The sequence below is a fragment of the Dromiciops gliroides genome, chromosome 3 (assembly GCF_019393635.1).
Source record: "Dromiciops gliroides isolate mDroGli1 chromosome 3, mDroGli1.pri, whole genome shotgun sequence".
Classification (NCBI taxonomy): domain Eukaryota; kingdom Metazoa; phylum Chordata; class Mammalia; order Microbiotheria; family Microbiotheriidae; genus Dromiciops; species Dromiciops gliroides.
Window position 1 is genome coordinate 252,907,483 of NC_057863.1, and position 22,053 is coordinate 252,929,535.

General features: G+C 40.6%; 1 protein-coding gene across 6 annotated transcripts in view; it reads right to left on the bottom strand.

Moving 5' to 3' along the window:
* Nucleotides 1-3,536: 3,536 nt before the first annotated feature.
* Nucleotides 3,537-22,053, bottom strand: part of CHST10 (carbohydrate sulfotransferase 10) — a 50,941-nt gene continuing 32,424 nt past the window's right edge. For all 6 annotated transcript variants that reach the window (XM_043999000.1, XM_043998998.1, XM_043998996.1 and 3 more), the window contains 3 exons: nucleotides 11,619-11,853; nucleotides 7,453-7,558; nucleotides 3,537-5,676 (listed from right to left, as the gene is read on the bottom strand). In XM_043999000.1, the coding sequence (XP_043854935.1) occupies nucleotides 5,139-5,676; nucleotides 7,453-7,558; nucleotides 11,619-11,853 (879 nt within the window). In that variant the 3' untranslated portion in view covers nucleotides 3,537-5,138. The remainder of the gene's footprint in view (nucleotides 5,677-7,452; nucleotides 7,559-11,618; nucleotides 11,854-22,053) is intronic.

A 22,053-nucleotide genomic window follows, 5' to 3' on the forward strand; every position in this document is an offset into this window, starting at 1 on the left:
CTCCAGTAGCTTCTACCCCCAATCAAACAACATTAAACATTCTCTAATCAGGACAAAGATAGAGGGATTTCTCCTTTGTTCATGGCTGATGAGACAATTCTCCTATTATGTTTGCAGGAATTAAACTTGGTGGATGTCACTAGAAATGAAACTTTAATAGTAACTTATCCATCCCTCTGTGAAAGACTAACCAGCACAGAAACGAGTGTGCGGGCATGTATGTATGTATATGTACATGTACACACATATGCATATGTATGGATATAATTTTAGATGGTATATTGGCAAATGATATTGGGGTGTTGGGGGTCTTTTCCCCTTTACCTTCCAGTTACTACCACAATCCACCTTACAAAAAATAACATACAGAAATGAAACAGGTGCAGATAGGTAGCACAGTGGATAAAGCATTGGCCCTGGATTCAGGAGGACCTGAGTTCAAATCTGGCCTCAGACACTTGACACTTACTAGCTGTGTGGCCCTGGGCAAGTCACTTAACCCTCACTGCCTACCAAAAAAAAAGAAGGTACAGAAATGAAAGAGGGGAGTAGAATCACAGAATATTAGAGCTGGAAGGAACCTTTTGAGAGAATATAATTCAACACCCCCATTTTATAGAGATAGAGGCTCTTCATGGTAATACCTGATACATATAGACACTTATTAAATGTTTATTCAACTGAATTAATGGATTAAAGACTTGAGTACAGGTCTAAGGATGGTAGGATTTACAACAAAAAAGAGTCCTTGGAAATAATCTGGTACAGCCCTTTTTTGATGAGAAAACCCAGCCCTAGAGGGGCTAAAAAGAATTTTTGCCCAAGGTAAGAACTTCATTTGTGTAGGGCCAATGTGTACCAGCGATTGGGCAAGCAAAAGGGCTGATGTGTCACAGTCTGAGATGGGAGAAAGGAAATCAAACATCCAGAAGGGGGTTGCAAAGCTCTAAGATAAATGGGAAGTCAGGTTGTTGGGGCAAGGATACAAACCTGAGGAGGATTAGGAGGCCAAAATGTAAGACACATAAGGGGGCTGAACATATCTATAGTAACTTAACTTCCTAAAGCTTTGGGTAAAAAAACAAAACAAAACCCACAGCAGCTTGCATCTCCTTTTCAATCCCTCATATATGGGGACGTATTGATTGATAAGACCCACCCGAACCTCCTCTGGACTGGTCCCTCAATAGGCCATTAGCACACATACTAAGCAGTAGTTAGTATTTACAGGGTCCTATTTAGAGTTCAAAGGGCAGCTAGGCAACATAGTAGAGTTCTAGACCTGTAGTCAGGAAGATCTGAGTTCAAATCTGACCACAGATACTAGCTGTGTGACCCTGGACGAGTCACTCAACCTTGTTTTCCTCAGTTCCCTCATTTGTAAAACGAGCTAGAGAAGAAAATGGCAAAGCACTCCAGTATCTTTGCTAAGAAAACCCCAAATGAGGTCTCAAAGAGTCAGGCATGACTGAACAACTTGGAGCTAAGGAACCTTAGAGGTAATGTGCCTCCTAAGTGGCAGTAAGAATGCTGGATTTTGAGGTAGGAAGACTTAGGCTCAAATCTCAGGTGACTACTAAGCAACGTAACACGGAAATCACCTTATTGCAGCTGGTTTCATGATCTGTAAGATGAGGGGGAGGGGGGCAGTAATAGCACCTGCTTCTTAGTTATTATAAGGATCAAAGCTTTAAATGGCAGCTATTGTTTTATAAACCCAGACATGTCTTCAGGACCATGCTCATCTCCCTCTGCCCTCCCCCAACACACATTAAAATAATCCATTTAGAGCTAGAAGGGACTTTAGAGACCAGTAAAGTCAATTCTGTCTTTTTACAGATTAGTTAACCAAAACACTGAAACACCTTCCCCAGGGTCATTTAGCTAGTATGTGTGCAATAAGGTAGGATTTGAACTCAGGTCTCCCTGACTTCCAGTCCACTGTAGTCCCTCACTACACTAAGTTGCTTCTCACAACACACATTTATTAAGCTCTTAGCCGAGTGCTTTATCCATAATAGACAGTTATGCCCACGAGTCTTCCTTAAACCCATCCCCATCACAAGTTGGCCACAAATTCCTCTAAGCAAATTCCCTGCAACCCCTGGGTTTGATGAGCTTTGCCATGGCCAGATATGGCACCAGGAACATGTCCCAGAGGAATTCTTGGTCTGGATCAGGTCAATTGCTTGGCCAACAAAGGCTCAGCATTTAAAACAGCATGACACTGGAGTGTGTTCTCCATTAAAGTAACAGACAACGTATTGAGAAACATCCCCAAACTCATTTTAGAAAGAAAAGTCTATCTTTTGTTTTTGTTTTTATTAGGACTAACCTTAAGGCCTTAATTCACAATAACATTATTCACATTGTTACATTTTAAGTCAGCAAAGAGGTAATCGATCCAGTAATTAGGTCTGAAATGTCTTCAACAATGGACTTGGCTAAGACTTTGTATAAAAATAACTCAAGGGTTACATCCTTTACACATCGGCTAAGGACTAACAAGTCTATGACTCTGTAATTGCATCTGTCAAAAAAAAAAAAACCCAAAACCCAACCCATTACACAATAGCATGGAAGCTTTTGCTGCTTTAGACTCTCCTGTTAACAAATCAGTTGAGTGCTCCTCTCTTAGACCAATTAGTGTGTCAAGATGTGTCTGGGATGATGTTCAGCTATTGTATTATCTTTTTCTGAGCTGCAGCACATGTCAGGTTTGGCACATATTTTAAATCTAAATTTCTTTCATATTCTTGAGTAATGAGGCCCATTCTTGCTTTCATAGGATGCCATCAGGATGAACTGTGTGGCTGGTTGTAAAGATCATGGAATCCTTTGGTGCTGGAAGGGACCTCAGATACTACCCAGTCCAACCCCTTCACTTTACACATGAGGAAACTGGGACCTATGGAAGTCAAGTGACTTACCCAAAATCAAACAGGTAGTGACAGGGGCAGAATTTGAACCCAGGTCCTTTGACCCCAAATCCAACACATTTGCTGCCTGGACCTCTCTTGCCATTACTAGTATCATTTGACATCCTTGCATATCACACACATACACAATACTATTCAAAGGCAGGTTACAGATAAGATATCGAGAAATACATCCAAACAGGCAAGAAGACAGCATTTGCAGCTAACCTCCAGGCCATGCTGCACCTGAGGTTTTACTGATTTCTTTCTACCAGGTCCATACCACTGCCACTGGTCTTTGCAGTGACAAGTGGGAGGGAGGGAGAAAGGTGGGGGAGACACACACACACACACACACACACACACACACACACAGATAAAAAAGGGAGGAGAGAGAAAAAAGAAGTAGAAAGGAGAGAAAAGTAGAAAGGAGAGGGAGAGAGAGAAAGGGGGAGAGAAAGAAAGAATTAGGAAGGAGAGAAAGAAAAGTAGAAAGGAGGGAAGAAGGGAAAGGGAGAGAAGGAAAGAGTGAGAAAGACAGAGAAAGAGAGCAAGAGAGCGAGAGAGCAAGAGAGCGAGAGAGCGAGAGAGAGAGCGAGAGAGAGAGAGAGCGAGAGAGAGAGAGAGCGAGAGAGAGAGAGAGCGAGAGAGAGAGAGAGAGAGAGAGAGAGAGAGAGAGAGAGAGAGAGAGAGAGAGAGAGCGAGCGCAAGCTGCCACCTCAACAATATGGGAGTCAAGCTTTATTTTGTTACTTCATCTTAGAGAGAATCCCCTCCCCTTTTTAAAACTCCATCTTCAGGTGGAGTAGTATATGGTTCTTCTGTGAGGGTTTTCCCCTTTCTTTAGATGTGGTGGCAATGGTGAGATCTGAACACATTCCATTCCTTCCCCTCCAATGCCTGGAGAGAGACTGATGCCCCATAGACGAGCGTCATTCTCTGCCTATTGCCTCTTGCACCTCAGGGGTCTATTATGCTACTGCTAAAATTGCTAACAACAATCTTACCCCACTAGGGACCGGCAACCAAGTTAATGTTGCTAGATTTTATTGCTGGTGAACTCAAACTCACAACTTTTAGAAATGCAAGTAGAAGCCATGGTCCCACTCTAGGGCATTTTGTGGAGATTCAAGGCAAGGACAATGAAGAACATCCCTGCCTTCCTAGTACACTAACAGTGTAGGCCCTAGGACCAGGAGAGGCACCTTGGAATAAATAGTAGGAGAACCTAGCAAGCACCCCATACTGTACTGCCCCTGTTCAGATTAGGGCATTCAAATATTGGTTGTTAATGGGTGGGGTATTTAAAAAGCAGTATGAAGATGGTATTTATTGAACTCAGAGCAAAGCCAGAATTCAAAATACGAAAGATTTTTAAAAATCATCCCGTTTTCCTTAATGGCTGCAATGAATTCCTTTTTTCGAAGAGGAAGAATCTGCATTTCCCCTTTCATCTCAAGCAATCTAACACTACAAACTTTGGAATTCTTGGACTAGATCAGGTAAACTGCTTGGCCAACAAGGGCTCAGCATTTAGGACATCACTGCAAAAGTGTGTTTTCTCCATTAAGAAAACCTCCTGAAGCTGCTCTTTGGACATAACTGAGTTGGGGTGGGGGAGAAATTAAATACTCTTCAATGTGGCTATGAAAAACCAAAAGAAAATGAGTCTTTCCTATGTTTTTATAGAAGTAAAAAGAAAAAAATGAAACCCAGAGGTATAATTTTATCATCAAATTTTAGTCTTTACAATTTTCACAGCCTGTTAACTTCTCTATTCTTCCTGTCAGCTCTAGGTACCCTTACTGGCAACTCGCAAATGACAATTCCACTTACAGTCCATTAATTCATTAGAGATTAAGTCTTTCTCTTCTATTGCTGCCCAAAACCACTCTTAAAATTGTATTGCTCTCCTCAACCTCTCTCCCCCCTTTGCAGGTTAAATTCTAATTTTTGTTGTTTCTGGGGTGGGGGGGAATGGAAGCCCAGGGGTGTCCTGGTTACCGTGGTGCCACTAAATGCCCCCTAGGCACAAACAAAGGATGGCTACCAAGAGGGATTCCATTTCACATGCCAAAGAGCTAACAACTGGCCAATGGTTACCAATTGGGACTTTTAGAAAATGAAGGTGCAGTTCAGGAAACCAGTTCTGGGTTCAGCAACACAGCTGGATATTTTTCGGTTTAAGGAAGACACTTCTCTCTTCATAGGTCCCAGGCATCAGTTTAGCAAAAAATCTGGCTTCTGATACCCAAAGAGCTTAAAGTCTCCTTCAAAACGTGCATATAGACGGCGTATATCTCTTTTGCTTACTCCCAAGAAGTAGTGTTCCACCTTGGTCTTGTTGTACACAGTAATGCCTGGAGGAATTGTTGGGTAAGACACTAGATGATCAATTCCAGCTTCCTTCAGGATATATGGAGCATCTTCCTCCAAGGTCTCGTGGTGCCCAATCACACTGTAGTTTATTTCACAGGGTGCACAGAGCTCTACATAAGTTACCCAGTGAATGATGTGGTCCCCAAACTGAAGATCTAACCACCTGTGGTTTGGGTCCCCCAGGTAACGTACAAAGTCCTCAAACTGAAGACCCCTGGTTTCTGTTCGATTCCTTCTATATTTTCTAATGATGCCAGGGGCAATCTCATGCCGATACCAAGGTTCAAACCTAGGGTTATGTACAAACTTGTCCTTAAAAGCAGAAATGAGTCTTTCAAATGGATCTCTTACAATAAAAAATTTGAAGTATGATTTCAAGCTAAAGAAGAAAACAAAGGAAAAGTCAATTAGTACAGGAATGGGAGTAATTTTTATAGTAATGGTCCAACAGGATGAAGAAAACTCTGTTTAACCCATGTCTTATGGTTTCAAAATGAACAGAAGGAATAAGGATGTGGTTCCTTTTCATATGGAGAGAAGGGTCCTGAATGGATTTAGGGGTTTATTATGTTAAGTCTGTCCATTTTATAAGATCATTTGAGCTACCTGGAAAAGAGAAGGGAGGAAGAAAATACAAAGAGACTTGGAGCTTAGAATGACTAGCAGAGTATAGCAATGCACTTGATAAATATTTGTTGTTTAGTTTTATGAACCTGTACTCTACATAGCTACAGAGCATAAACTAGAAAGCTAGGTGGCACAGTGGAGAGAGCAGGCCTGGAGTCAGGAAGAACTGAGTTCAAATCTAGCTGCAGATACCTCCTAGCTGTGTGACCCTGGGCAAGTCATTTCACCGTTTGCCTCAGTTTCCTTTTCTGTAAAATAAACTGTAGAAGAAAATGGCAAACCACTCCAGTCTTTGCCAAGAAAACTCCTGATAGAGTCATGAAGAGTTGGACACAACTGAAAATGACTGATCAACAACAACATAAACTGGAAAAGACCAGAATCCATGAAAAATACGGTCCCTTGAAAGGTGGAATATTTAAAGAAATGGTGCTCCTCACTGTTAAATGAGTGACAACAAAGTTAACAATTCTTTTCTCCCCTTAACCATTACTCTAACTGGGGTCAATCTCAATTTAAAAGTAAAACTAACCAGTGTCAATATTGATTTGAATATAGGCTGGGTCCCTAAAATTAAATCTCTCTCAAAGAAAGAAAAAGATAGTGGTACCCTAAAAAATAACACTGGATTTTGTTCAAGTCTGAGTCAGGGAAAAAATGGAACAGATATTTGGATGAATTTCATAAATGGTATTGTCTAGACAAACAATTCCAGCTTGCTTTATAAAAAAAGGATGAACATGTTTATGTAGCATATCCCTTTTCTTTCAGATACATCTATCTAAGTCTAACTTGTGGACACAGACTGCTCTGGTTTGTCACCACAAATCACCTGGAGGGAGTTATCAAGACACAAATAACAGCACCGACAACACATGTGTTAGAAATAGTGGGGGAAAAGCCTGTGCAGAGATTTGCTCTGCAACCAGAGCTATTAAGGATTTTTTTTTAAATGGCTTTATTTTAACACAGATTATATAAATGAAACTTGGCTTCAATGTTTAAGGAGTTTTTAAATGTACCTAAGGATCTGAATTTTTTTAAATGCTTGGGTATCAAAAAACAGGTTAAGTTAAAATTCTCTGAAGTTGTAGAATAGAGAGAGCAAACATTTTAGATAGCTAAAACCTGTTTAAGAAAAAGGGAGGTGGGGGACTGTCGTATCAAAACCACTGTTGCTATGGTAGGTTTTAGAAGACTGAACATTCTGGCTTTGCTCATAATGACAATTTGTGATTTTGCTGATCATCCATCTTTTTTATTGTTTACATAATTTCATGTCAAGTTTGGCTCATCAGGGAATAAATACCTTAATTCATAAGGGATCAGGGAAGGGAAGGAGGCTGATGATTCCTTACTCATGGACAACCCCTATCCCCCAAAAATATTAAAATGAGCTTTGAATGAGGGGCCAATGAGGAACTGGATTTTTTTAAATGAAGACTGGTATTATCAGTATTTGGGCAAGTGACTGTCAGTCATTTGACTCTGACATCTCTCTCCCTTCATCAGGGATCATCTCTCTTACCGTTTCTGAATTTCAGAGTCACTGAAAGAAGACAAACGTGGCAGGCCATTTTTTTCATGATCGTGGACCACATTTTCTGGGATCTCTTCAATGGAAGGAAAAACTCCTGGGAAGCAAACAGAGAGAGATGATCTGCTAAGACAAGGCTCTTCCTTCCAATGGAAAAAAAAAAAAGGTGACCAAGCCACAAAGAAGACCCTACTTCCCTTGTCCCTTTCCCCTCAGCAGTTTGTGTTCAAATCCAGTTTGGAGGAAGACTAAAGGCACTTATGAGATTTAAATCTATCAATTTCTGGAGAGAGAAGGGGGACAATTCCTGCCTTGGTCTTCACTTTCCTTATCTGCAGCATGAGGAAAAATCCTGACAGGCTTCCTAAGAACACTGGATAGTATGAGTAGAAGATGATAACTCAAATTGGCACACAGAGGGCCAACATGGAGCTGGTTCTAAGTACCCTGGGTGTGATTATCTCAACAAGTTCTCCAGGTTATTTCTGGAATGCTGGGGGAGACAGTTATTCCTGGCATCTCTATTCATGGACTTCTCTGGACACTTTTCCCTCTGGAGGATTTTGCTAACCTATCATCACTTTCCTAGCGGATCTCCAGGTCTAGCTAGGGAGTTCCGGTTAGTCATCTTGTCATTGTATCACTCCCAGAAGCTGTGATGCTGAATAGATCCTAAATTAACAGGATGAGAAAAAGTTTTAAATAACCCAGTAGCCAATTTGGGGCGGGGTGGGGGGGTGTCGATTTAAAAGCAAGGGGGAGAAAAGTGTGAAAAGTTGTGACGCGTCTGGATCCGGTAGTGAATTTAAACTGGGCTAAATCCACAATTAAAGAGGACACAGTTGCTATAGTTATAAAATTCTATTCAATTTCTAAAGCTCTGTAGTGTTTATTCTGGCCCCAAATTGTAAAAACCTGCTACAGTATCAGCTCTGAGTCCATACTGACAAAGATGGCAGTGTAGACACTGGCTTCAAAATGGAATGCTATGAGCCAGATTCTTCCCATATTTGTTCTTCCTTGATTAGATGTTTACATAAGCTTAAAAATGTCCATAATAATAAGAGCTAGGATTTCTAGAGAGCTTTAAGGTTTGCAAAGTGCTTTATAAATATTCATTCAATTTATCCTCACAACAACCCTAGGAAGTACAGATGGAGAAAATAAGGCTGAGAAAGGTTAAGTGTTTTTGCTCAGGGTCATTCAGCTGAGAGTCAAGATTCTAACTCAGGTCTTCCTGACTCAGGTCCAGAGCTCTAGCCACTGTACCCACCAAGCTGCCTCTAATTCCACATAGGAATGAGACCAAATATGAATAAATTATAGTAATTCTATTGAAAAGTTTTTACCCAATTCTTTGTTACTTCTCAGTGTTAGTTCTGCCCTGTCAATTTATAGTTTAAAATATGTTAGTGTTCACCATAGACAAGGAGAGAGAATGCCAGATATGGTGTCGGGAGGACCTGAGTTCAAATCCAGTCCAGACAGCTTACTAGCTGTGTGACCCTGGGCAAGTCACTTAACCCTAACTTCCTAAATTAACAACAACAACAACAAAAAAAGACCTTAGTTTCTACCCTGACTCTCACCCTTAGCTATAGTCTTGGAATTCCCCCATGCCTTAGTTTTCTGGTCTGTATTATGTTGATAACACTTGTAGGACCTGTGACAGGGCTGGTAATGTGGAAAGAGTGTTAGATTTAGAGTAAGAAAACCTGGGTTAGAATCCTAGTAATATCATTGCCTACCTGTGTGAATGTAGGTAGGTTCACTCTCTGAATCTAATGTTCCACCTCTGTAAAATGAATGGGTTTGGAATGGGGTCCCCTCCAGTCCCAAGTATATGCGCCTGTGAATCTTCCCTGGATGATCTAATCTTTGTCTTCAGTCCTGTCTGTCTTCTAATGATTGTAGCATGGATTCAGAGGTGGATAGGACCTTTACAGACCATCAAGACACCTCATTTTACAGATGGGGAAACTAAGTCATAGGGAGATGAAATGTGATACCTAGGGTCACACCCGGCTGGGAGTTGTTTGAGGCAGGATTCTAAACCAGGTCTTCCCCATTCTGGGTCCAAATTCTCCAGGCAGATGCCCCATATAGGCTTGCTTATTTACTTGCTTGTAAGGTACAGGATGCTATGAGGAATTATTTCAAGCAGCTATTCATTTTTCTCTTACGCAGCTCTGTGCAAATTAATCTTCTATTTTTGTTCACCAACTAAGACTCCTGCCCCTGTAAGTGGATGTTTACTTCTTCAAAACGCAGTGACTCATGCTACCATGGCATACTTAGGGAGACATTTTTATACACTCATTGTCTTAGACGCACATTGCAATTTCATTTTCAGATTGCTAGATTGGACATGCTGCCAAAATACCCATTCAGGCTTTTAGGCAACATATCTCTTACACTGATGATGAACTTTACGACTGAAAGGATAAATGCTTTCATTTTTCTCACTTTCTATTCTTGTACCACATAAAAATGCAAATGACCTAAGACATTTAAAGTAATTTACCTATGCAGACTGCAATCAAGACTTAGTAGGGGAGGCCTAAAAAGCTGTCTATGGCACGGAGGTTAAATGACTTACCCAAGGTCACATAGCTATCAGAGGCAGGATTTGAAACCTAAGTCTTCCTGACATCAAAGCAAGCCCTTTGTCCGCTATATCACACTGCCTTGAATTAGAAAGTAAGCTATATAAACAATAGAATAGGGGGCAGCTAGGTGGTACAGTGGATAAATCACCAGCCCTAGATTCAGGAGGACCCCAATTCAAATCCAGCCTTAGACACTTGACATGTACTAGCTGTGTGACCCTGGGCAAGTCACTTAATCCTCATTGCCCTGCAAAAAAAATAATAAAAAAATTTTGAAAATTAAAAAAATAAATAATAGAATAAGTTCGATGATGGAGAAACAAAATGGATTCTCTACTTCTGTGTTTGTTTCTCTTTTTTCTAGGGCTATCATTACTTTTTATTTGAAATATGCTCCTTTCAGAGATGAATTTAATGGACTGATGTAACAATTACCCTGAATTATAAAACAGAATAATGACCATTTGTGAAAAGATGGTTAAACAAGCAAATTCATGGAGCACTGACAGAGAGGCTAACAAACTAGCAAGGTATATTAGAGTACTTCCATCGAGTTAGCTTGTTCTCAAGCAAAGTCTAACTTTTGTCAGCAGAAAGAGTATGGTCTCTTTATATGTCAAGAGGATGAGGCAGATGCATGGTAGGCAATCAGACCTATTCCTTATCTGTAAAGCACTTGGCACACTGTTTGGCACATAGTAGGTGCTTAATAAGTGATTGTTTCCTTCCTCTCCTTCCTATCCCCTGTTCACACTTAAACATTCTGTCCACAGATGGAGAACTAAGCAGGTTCTCGCCTCATTCTAAGCCCTGGTTTTGGACCCAGACAGCAGAATGTGGTGGAGGTCACCTCTCATGGTTATGGAGGAAAAGTCTGTTATCAGAAAAGGAGCTGTTCAGCCAGGTTAGCTTGCTGGACTCATAACTACCCTAGAGACTGGCACATGCCAACTTTAGCAGACCCCACGAGGCAGAAAAAACTGATCACTGCCTAATCAGTCAGGCTTCTTGAGGTCAAGGTTTATCTTGTTTTCCCATGCAATGAGATAACATCTACAGAACACTTTGCAAACTTCAAAGTGTTTTACATATAGATGCCAGCTATTAGTGTTACTCAGGCAAACTAGCTTTGAATGTCCCCTTTTAAAGAACAATTATAACACATTAGTGTCTAAAATTAATATCCAACCAGTTAAAACTGGCTTTAAACACAAACAGGAGGGAAAATATAAATATCTTCAAGGCTGTCCTTGTAGTAGAGAATGTTTCTTAGGAAAGTTAAAGAGAGGGCATCTAGGTGGTACAGTGGATAATAAAGCACAGGACCTGGATTCAGGAGGACCTGAGTTCAAATCTAGCTTCAGACACTTGACACTTATTAGCTGTGTGCCCTGGGCAAGTCACTTAACCCTCACTGCCCCCGCAAAATAAAGGAAAGTTAAAGAGATTTCACCTCTACTTTTTCCTTTTGTTCCTAAGCTCCTTCTATATCCAAACCAGATATACCCACACCAACCCGAATCAAACCAGCCTTCACCCCTCACATACCATTTAAAACGATCAGAACTTTTTTCCACTGAGTATTGCCCACTTTGGGAGTCTGACAGAAGAGAATCTTGTGTTTGTCGCAGACAAATATTCGGTCTAAGACAAACTTTGAGACTGCAGTGTGCGAGAGATTCCTCAGAGCTGTGTCTCGGCAGACGTTTTTGAGTAGTTCTAGACGCTCCATGTGGACCATGGGCTGGTTAAGCCGGTTTCCAGAAAACACTTTCCCGGTTGGCTGAAGATTTAAAATGAGGCAAATGAGACACAAGGACTTGAACCCAGAAAACACAAGGTGTGGTCTGGGGATGTGGCAAATGGCTCGGGAAATAGAGGTGGCAGAAACTAGCCCATTGTTCCGAGGAGTCCGGATTCAGAACCCTTTCAAGATTCAGAGATCTAGGTCCCTTTCAAGGGACCTGTGAAGTCCATCTAATCCAACCCCCTTATGTTACAGATGAGGACAAGTAGTCCTAGAGAGGTTAAGTGATTTGCCCAAAGTAGTACAGGTAATAAGCATCAGGGGTAAGAGTCTAACTCATCAGGGTCCTTTGGTTTGAGAGCCAGGACTCTTTCTGCTGCCCCAAACTGCCTCCGGGTCTACCATGCTGCCTTCTCTGATTATTTCCTGAAATTGCCTGCCCATTAAAAGCAGGACTCTCAACACGCCTGGCTGTGTAGTTCCTCCAGTAGGGCCTAAGGTATTCATGCATCACTTTTCCTGACACCAAGCTAAGTGGATGCTGAATCACGACTTGATATAAGAGAGAGAGAGAGAGAGGAGACAGAGAGGAAGAGGGAAAGAGAGAAGAGAGACAGAGAAGAAAGAGGCAGAGAGGAAGAGGGAGACAGTGAAACAGAGAGAGAAGAGCGACAGAGAGAGGAAGAGGGAAAGAGACAGAGAGAAGAGCCCCACTTGCTAGTCCATGTGATCATTCTACCTCTTCATTTCACTATGTACTAGGGCAAATGGATGAGGGCAGGTGGGCTGTTCATCTATTACTGTGCTGATGGCATGATGATATATGATTTCCTGAAAGCAAAGGAATCTTTTCATTCAGAAATGGCAGTAATGCATAATGTTCTCATTTCATTCCCATCCCTAACCTCCAGTTCTTTAGGTGTTCATGGCCCATGTAATTCTGATTTTAAGTGCATAGGGCAAACTGGAAAAGAGAGCTCACATCTATATGTCAATGAGCTAGGGGATAATTTTTTGGGAGGTGTGGGGTATACAGGTCAAATCAGTGTGTGTGTAGGTTTTTTGTTTTTTGGTGAGGCAATTGGGGTTAAGTGACTTACAAAGGGTCACACAGCTAGTAAGTGTCAAGTGTCTGAGGCTGGATTTGAACTCAGGTCCTCCTGAATCCAGGGCTGGTGCCCTATCCACTGCGCCACCTAGCTGCCCCCTTGGTAAATGTTTAATAACCACTTCAAAAAATATGCATGATGTACTTTTAAGTTGAATCTGCATCATTAACATCTTCTCCATCACTTTCTTAATTCTACCAACAAAACAAATCAAGCTCCAGTAGTGTCTGTTGATTTCCAAGGTGTAAAGGCTCATCCTGAAAAATGAACAGTTGATTCTCACCCTCGAGCTGGCTCTAGCATAGCCCCAGATCAATTTCTATGACAATAAAGGCCTCTGTTACAAAAATATTTCCAAACCTACGTATTGCAAGCAGTATTTAGTAAAGCAAAATCCCAGTAAGAAAAAAGTACTTAGCCCCTATGAGCTCATTCTCATTCTCATTCTCATCCTCTGTCTCTGTCTCTTTGCCATTACTGTTTATTTGAAATATGCTCCTTTCAGGGATGAATTCAATAGACTGATGTAATAATTACCCTAGAGTGAGAAAGATCTGAGTTCAAATCTGGTGTCAGACATGAACTAGCTGTGTGATTCTAGACAAGTCACTTATTTGTTGTCTGCCTCAGTTTCCCCATCTTTAAAATAGGGATAATAATAACACCTACCTCTCAGGGTTGTTGTGTGTATTTTTTTGTAAAAATGAGATAATATTTGTAAAGTGCTTTGCACACCTTAAAAACACTATATAAATGCTAGCTGCTTCTTTTATCTCCATCACCAGAAACTGAATTACAGATGGAAAAGGAACATATATCCTCCATATTAAAATTTCTCCTGCTCCTAAATGCTAGGTACAAAAGAGGCTTAGATTAGGTGTAGTCCTTCAATCATTCCTCAATGAAAGGACCATTCCTTATGTCCAAAGGAAGAAGAATATTCAAAGTAAAATTTTTCTTTTCCCTCCAGGACAGGCACTATGTATGGGTGGCTTTCCTAATCACCATTTCCTCAAAAGAAAATGCTGTTACTACTGATAAGTCAGTGGGGTCCAAGAAAGGGCAAAGTTCATTGTGAGAGCTTCTGAGAATTATATTAACCTGAGGTCACATCTGTCTGGTGTCAGATTTATATCTATATCTAAATCAATCAATTAATAAAGAAGTGTATGAAGCTATCAATAAAGTGTGCCTACTAGGTAGCACCGTGGGTAGAGCACCTGGCTTGGAATCATGAAGATTTTGAGTTCAAATCCCACCTGAGACACTTACTAGCTATGTGATCCTAGGCAAGTCACTTAACCCCTATTTGCCTCAGTTCCTCATCTGTAAAGTGGGGACACGCTAGAGAAGGAAGTAACACACCACTCCAATATCTTTGCCAAGAAAATCCCATCCATGGGGTCACACAGAATCTGACCCAACTGAACCACAAAACAACACTGCATGCCTGACACTATACTTGGGCACTGGGGATACAAAGAGAGAAAGGAAACAGTTCCCGTCCTCTGGAAAATGACATTCTAATAGACAGGCCGACTGACACATATTCAAGTCTAACTATACAAAACAAACACTAGAGAAGGTTTTTTGGGGGAGGCATATTTTCAACCTGCCAGCCAATGACATTCAGTAGCTACAGTGTGACACGGTGGACAGAGAGCCAGTTTTAGAGTCAGGAAGGCCCACACTCAAGCCCTGCCTCTAATATCTACTGGCTTGTGTGACCAAAGCACGTTCCAGGCACTGTCTTTTACCTTCCTTTGTATCTGCTGTGCTTAGCCTTAGTTTCCTCATCTATAAAACGAGCTGGGGAAGGAAATGGCAAACCATTCTACGATCTTTGCCAAAGACAGTAAAACTCCATGGGGTCACAAAGAGTCAGGCACTACTGAAAATGACCCAACAACAACTTGTGATGCTCTGAGCTCTTCCTTTCTCCCTTCTTTTTAGACTGAAAGCAGAAGCTTTTAATTTTCTTAATGCCTTTCTCATTAACAGTGCTCCAACTTATAGAATCATACACTAGGGAGAGGAATACCAAGGAGCTATTAAGGATGTCCATTTGATTGATCTGCCTTTCAGTAACATCTCCATTCTCATCCTGGCATCAAACCTGGATCCCCGGAGGCTCTGACACCAAAGTACAAACCCTAGCAAATCCTACTAAACCAACAAGACTGCAACTATGCGATGGGTCTGGCAACACTTAAAAGTTACTGATACAATGTAAGCTTCCTGAGGGCAAGGGCTTTTTCATCTTTGCAGACCCTAGTACTTGTTGCATTCAACAGTTGGTACCAAGTAAAGACTTCATAAATGCATAGAGACAATTCTACGTAAATTAATTTACTTATTCAGTGCCATACCAATCAGGCTACCTAAAAATTATTTTATAGAGCTAGAAAAAATAATAACAAAATTCATCTGGTAAAACAAAAAGTTAAGAATATCAAGGGAAATAATGAAAAAAAATGCACAGGAAGGTGGGTCAGCGGTACCAAATCTGGAGCTTTACTATAAAGCGGCAGTCATCAAAACTATCTGGTACTGGCTAAGAAATAGGGTGGAGGATCAATGGAATAGGCTAGCCACAGGAGACACAGTGGTAAATGACACTAGTGTTTGATAAACCCAATGACTCCAGCTTTTGGGATAGGAACTCAGTATTTGACAAAAACTGCTGGGAAAACTGGAAGATAGTATGGCAGAAGTTAGGCATAGACCAACATCTTAAACCTTATACTAAAATAAGGTCAAAATGGGTACATGATTTAGACATAAGAGGTGATACCATAGGTAAATTAGGAGAGGAAGGAATAGTCTACCTTTCAGATCTTTGGAAAGGAGAACAGTTTATGACCAAATAAGAGATAGAGAATATTATGAAATGCAAAATGGATGACTTTGATTACATTAAATTAAAAAGGTTTTGTACAAACAGAAGCAATGCATCCAAAATTAGAAGGGAGGCAGAAAGCTGGGAAAAAAATTTTATGGCCAGTACTTCTGATAAAGGTCTCATTTCTAAAATATATCAGGAACTAAATCAAATTTGTAAGAATCCAAGTCATTCCCCAATTGAGAAATGGTCAAAGGATATGAACAGGCAGTTTTCTGATGAAGAAATCAAAGCTATCTATTTCCATATGAAAAAAATGCTCTAAATCACTATTGATTAGAGAGATGCAAATTAAAACAACTCTGAGGTACCACCTGACATCTATCAGATTGGCTAAAATGACAAAAAAGGAAAATAATAAATGTTGGAGAAGCTGTGGAAAAATTGGAACACTAATGCATTGTTGGTGGAGCTGTGAACTGATCCAACCATTCTGGAGAACAATTTGGAATTATGCCCAAAGGGCTATAAAGCTGTGCACACCCTTTGAACCAGCAATACCACTTTTGGGTCTTTTCCCCAAAGAGATCATGGAAAAGGGAAAAGGACCCACATGTACAAAAATATTTATAGCTGTTCTTTTTGTGGTGGCAAGGAATTGGAAGGTGAAGGGATGCCCATCAATTGGGGAATGGCTGGACAAGTTGTGGTATATGAATGTAATGGAATACTATTGTGCTGTAAGAAACGATGAGCAGGAGGAGTTCAGAGAAACCTGGAGGCTCTTGCATGGGCTGATGAGTGAGATGAGCAGAACTAGGAGAACATTGTACACAGTATCATCAACATTGTGTGTTGATCAACTGTGATAGACTAGATTCTTCTCACCAATCCAATGGTACAAGAAAGTTCCAAAGGACTCATGATGGAAAAAGCTCTCCAAATCCAGAAAAAAAAGAAAGAAAGAAACTATGGAGTATGGACGCTGATTGGACCATAATATCTCTTTTGGTTTTGGAGCGGTTGTTTTTCTTTTTGGAGGTTTTTCCTTCTTGCTCTGATTCTTCTTGTATAACATGACTAATGCAGAAATATGTTTAATGTTATATATCAGATTACCTGCTGTCTAGGGGAGGAGGGAGGGAGGGAGAAAAATTTGAAATTGGAAATCTTATCTAAACAAAGGTTGAAAACTTAAATAAATAAATAAATTAGGAAAAAATAAATGCACAGAGATTAATTAGTTTAGAGCAGAGACAAACATACTAAGGGAGTTTGCCACCAGGAGATGATTTATTTTGGTTTTGCTATAGAAAGACACAAAGGTGTGGAGAATCTGCAATGGGCAACAGCACAAGGAGAATCCATAGAACCAAATTCATGGATTTCTTAAGTATTAAATTATTTCCTATAGGGAAAAATCCTGGCTAATCAATGGAAAATTTAATGAATTTAAAATTTTTTAGCATATGGTGAACCCTAATTCTGGGCATTTTCACTGCCTGTACCCCATACATGAAATTCTCTCCCTCCTTATCCCTTATCTCCTGGCTTCCTCTAAGTCCCAACAATGGTTAGAGCACTGGGCCAGGAATTGGGAAGACCTGAGTTCAAATTTGACTTCGGACACTTATCAGCTGTGTGACCTTGGGCAAGTCATTGAACCTGCTTGCTTCAGTTTTCTCATCTGTAAAATGGGGATTACAAAGTTGTGAGGATCAAATGAGATAATTGTAAAGCGGTTAGCACAGTTCTTAACACAATAGGCACTTTATTTGTTTTGGGGTTTTTGTGAGGCAATTGGGGTTAAGTGACTTGCCCAGGATCACACAGCTAGTAATTGTTAAGTGTATGAGGCCGGATTTGAGCTCAGGTCCTCCTGAATCCAGGCCCGGTGCTTTATCCACTGCACCACCTAGCTGCCCCTACAGTAGGCACTTAAAAAAGTTTGTTCCCCCTACCTCTTCCCTATAGGAAGCCCTTCTGTTCACCTTTCATAGTAACATGTTTCCCCTGAGATTATCTCCAGTTTATCTGGTATATATCTTGTTTGTACGTAGTTGTTTATGTGTTTTCCCCCCATTAGACTGTGAACTCCTACTATTTCTGGCTTTTCCTAGCACATAGGGCAGCAATGTGGTACAGTGGTACACTAGGCTTATAGTCAGGAAGGCTCATCTTCCTGAGTTCAAATCTGGCCTTAGACACTTACTAGCTGTGTGACCCTGGACAAGTCACTTAACCCTGTTTGCTTCAATTTCCTCATCTGTTAAATGAGCTGGAGAAGAAAATGGAAAACTACTCTAGTATCTTTGCCAAGAAAACCCCCAAAAGAAAGAGTCATACATAACTAAACAACAAAAGCACATAGTAGGTGCTTAATAAATGTTTACTGACTGACTGGAAGGTATTTTAAAGCCTGAGAATTCATTTATAACAAAGGAAGCTCTCTTGCTCATTGTTATGTTATTCAGAATTTTGGAATGCTCCAAACCTTTGTTCTGTGATGCCCTATACCCCTACTGCAGGCTTCTTTTTCTAAAGCAGAAGATACAAAGGTTGGGGACGGGGAAAGTGAAAGCCTAGAGAATTCACTTGGGACAAATGAAATTATGGGACATGACCTTAGGCAAGTCACCTACCTGGGTCCCAGTGTCTTAACGTATCAAATAAGGGGGCTTTCCAAGGTTCTATCTTTAGATCTAAAGCCTGACAGGATGTAAAATCTGCATGATCTCCCTATTGCCTTCAGTGAGAAGAAAAAAAGAGCAGGTTGGGATTGGGGCTGAAGTGAGGGAATACATCCATTGCTTTGGACCCATCTGTGTTTCACAGAAGGTCCTACAAAAAAAAAAATGTAACATTTCCCTAGGTCTTGTGGCCTTAGGCAGAAAGATTGGCTTCCTTTGTAAAATATAAGGGTTTTCTTCAAACACACACACACACACACACACACACACACACACACACATCTAATTTGCAGATCTAGGGTTGGAAGAGACCCCAGAGGCCATCCAGCCCAACTGGAGGCCCAGGGAGTTTAAATGACTTGAGGTTTTATAGGCAGTAATTTAAATCCAGGCTCTCTGAAGCCAGAGCCTGTAAATCCCATGAAAGAAGGAAGCTTCTTTTGCTTGGCCTCATGGGACAAAACTAGAAGCAACTGAGGGGAGGGGGAAGATTTCAATTACATATGGGGAAGAGCTACTCCATGATTGAATATGCTTCCTCACTGTTTTTTGCAAGGGGAACAACAAAAGCACATAGTAGGTGTTTAATAAATGTTTATTTACTGACTGGAAAGTATTTTAAAGCCTGAGAATTCATTTATAACAAAGGAAGCTCTCTTGCTCATTATTATGTTATTATTTGTTCCTTCCTCATGATGGGAGGTCTTTGAGCAAAGGCTGGATATGTCATCAAACACATATCTCATAGGCCATGTGGCCCAAACCAGATTGATGTAGTTCCTATCTGATTTTAATGTACTTGAATATAACATTTGTTAAAATCAGCTTAATATCCATTAATAATATAATTAATGATATATTGAAATCAGATTAATAATAATAACTAACATTTACATATCACTTAGTATGTGCTGTGCTGAGCATTTTGGGGGGAAGACAAGGCAATGAGGGTTAAGTGACTTGCCCAGGGTCACACAGCTAGTAAGTGTCAAGTGTCTGAGGCCAGATTTGAACTCAGGTCCTCCTGAATCCAGGGCCCCTGCTTTATCCACTGAGCCACCTAGCTCCCCACCTGGCACCTACTAGATTGGCTAAAATGACAAAAAAGGAAAATAACAAATGTTGGAGAAGCTGTGGAAAAATTGGAACACTAATGCATTGTTGGTGGAGCTGTGAACTGATCCAACCATTCTGGTGAGCAGTTTGGAACTATGCCCAAAGGGCTATAGAGCTGTGCATACCCTTTGAACCAGCAATACCACTATTAGGTCTTTTTCCCAAAGAGATCATAAAAAAGGGAAAAAGACCCTCATGTACAAAAATATTCATAGCTGCTCTTTTTGTGGTGACAAGGAATTGGAAATTCAGGGATTGCCCATGAATTGGGGAATGGCTGAACAAGTTGTGGTATATGAATGTAATGGAATACTATTGTGCTGTAAGAAATGATGAGCAGGCAGATTTCAGAGAAACCTGGAAGCACTTGCATGAACTGATGATGAGTGAGATGAGCAGAACCAGGAGAACATTATACACAGTATCATCAACATTGTGTTGATCAACTGGGATAGACTTGATCCTTCTCAGCAATACAATGGTCCAAGATAGTTCCAAAGGACTCATGATAGAAAGTGCTCTCCAAATCCAGAAAAAAAAAGAACTGTTGAATCTGGATGCAGATTGAACCATACTATTTCTATTGTTTTTGTTGTTGTTTTCTTTGAGGTTTGAGGTTTTTCCTTTTTGCTCTGATTCTTCTCTCATTACATGACTAATGCAGAAATATGTTTAATGTGATTGTACATATAGAACCTATATCAGATTACTTGCTAGCTTGGGGAGGGGAAAGGGAGGGGAAGGATGGAGAAAAATTTGAAACCAGAAACCTTATAAAAACAAATGTTGAAAATTCTCTCTAAATGTAACTGGAAAATAATAAAATATTTATATGAAAAAAAAATATTTTCTTTTTTTCCAGTGACACATAAAAACAAGGGTTTTTTTTTTGTTTTTGTTTTCTGGCGGGGCAATGAGGGTTAGTAAGTGTCAAGTGTCTCAGGCTGCATTTGAACTCAGGTCCTTCTGAATACAGGGCTGGTGACTGTGCCACCTAGCTGCCCCCAAGTTTTAACATTTAAAGAAAATTCTGAGTTCTAAATTCTCTCCCTCCTTCCAAACTCCCCCCCACAGCAAGCAATTTGATATACATTATACCATCATTATATATATTATATGCCATCATTGTGCTAAGCACTTTTACAAATAGTATCTCATTTGATCCTCACAACAATCCTGGGAGGTAGGTGTTATCATCACCCCCATTTTATAGAGAGGGAAACTGAGGCAGGGAGCAGTTATGTGACTCACTTAGGGTCACACAACCAGTAAGTGTCTGAGGCAGTATTTGAACTTAGGTCTTCATCATTATTGGCTGGCGCTCTATCCACCATGTCAGATAGCTGAATTAATTTTTTTTTTAAAAGAAGAAATACACAAACACGTGAACCATATTTTTATCTGAGTCTGACATCAGTGTAAAGGAGGACATCCTGGATTAGATGAGTTCTAAGGTACTTTCTAATTCTGAAATTCTGTGATTTCCCTTCCAAGCTTTTTCATTCTAGAAACAATCAGTAAACATTAATTATTAGGCATCCACTGTGTGCCAGGCACCAGGCTAAGCAAGCACGGAGGATACAGAGAAAGGCAAATGACAATCCTTGTTCTCAAGGAGCCCACAGTCTGACCGGGGAAACAACCTGTCAACAACTATGTAAAAGCAAGTTACAAACCGGGATAAAATGGAGATGATTAACAGAGGAACTGGAATCAAGGATTTCAACACTGACTCACTAGGGGAAGTCATGATGAAGGAAGGCAATGCAGGGGTGTAAGGTTTTTCCAGAATCCTCAGAAGTTTGTTCTGAGGTTCAGTGTATCAGTGTTAGTATACTGACATCAGCATTGGGACATTATTTCCCTGCCCCAGAAATGTCAATCAGGGATGTCCCAGGTAAACATTCGGACAGATAGGCTGCAGAGTGGGTTAGAGTGCTGGATCTACCTGAATTTGATGCTGCTGCCCGGACAAGACAATAATACCTATTTGCCTCAGATTCCTCATCTGTGAAATGGGGATAATAAGGGCACCAACCTCACAGTGTTGTTGGGAGGATAAAATGAGGTAATATCTCTAAAGCCAGTCTCTCTTCTCCTCTGCCGTCAAAGTGATTTTCCTGAAGTACAGGTCTGACCACGTCATTCCAGTCACCTCCAGGATCAAATACAAAATCCTCTGCTTGGCAATCAGAGCTCTTCGTAACCTCTCCCTTCCCCCAATACTTTGTGATCCAGGGAGATGGGCCTCATTACTGCTCCTCACCCAATATGAGAAATTAATAATCGATATCTCAGGGTACCCAGTGATCTCCCCTTCTTTCTCAAGTCTCTTCTCCTTTCCCCCTACTCAAAGCAAACTCTCCTTGAGAGATTCCATTAAATCTCTTCATCTTGGTCAGGGCCCAACACAAGTTCACAAAGAATCTTGGGTAGAGACAGATCCATTTATCTAGATAGCTGAAGGCATCTTTGTCCA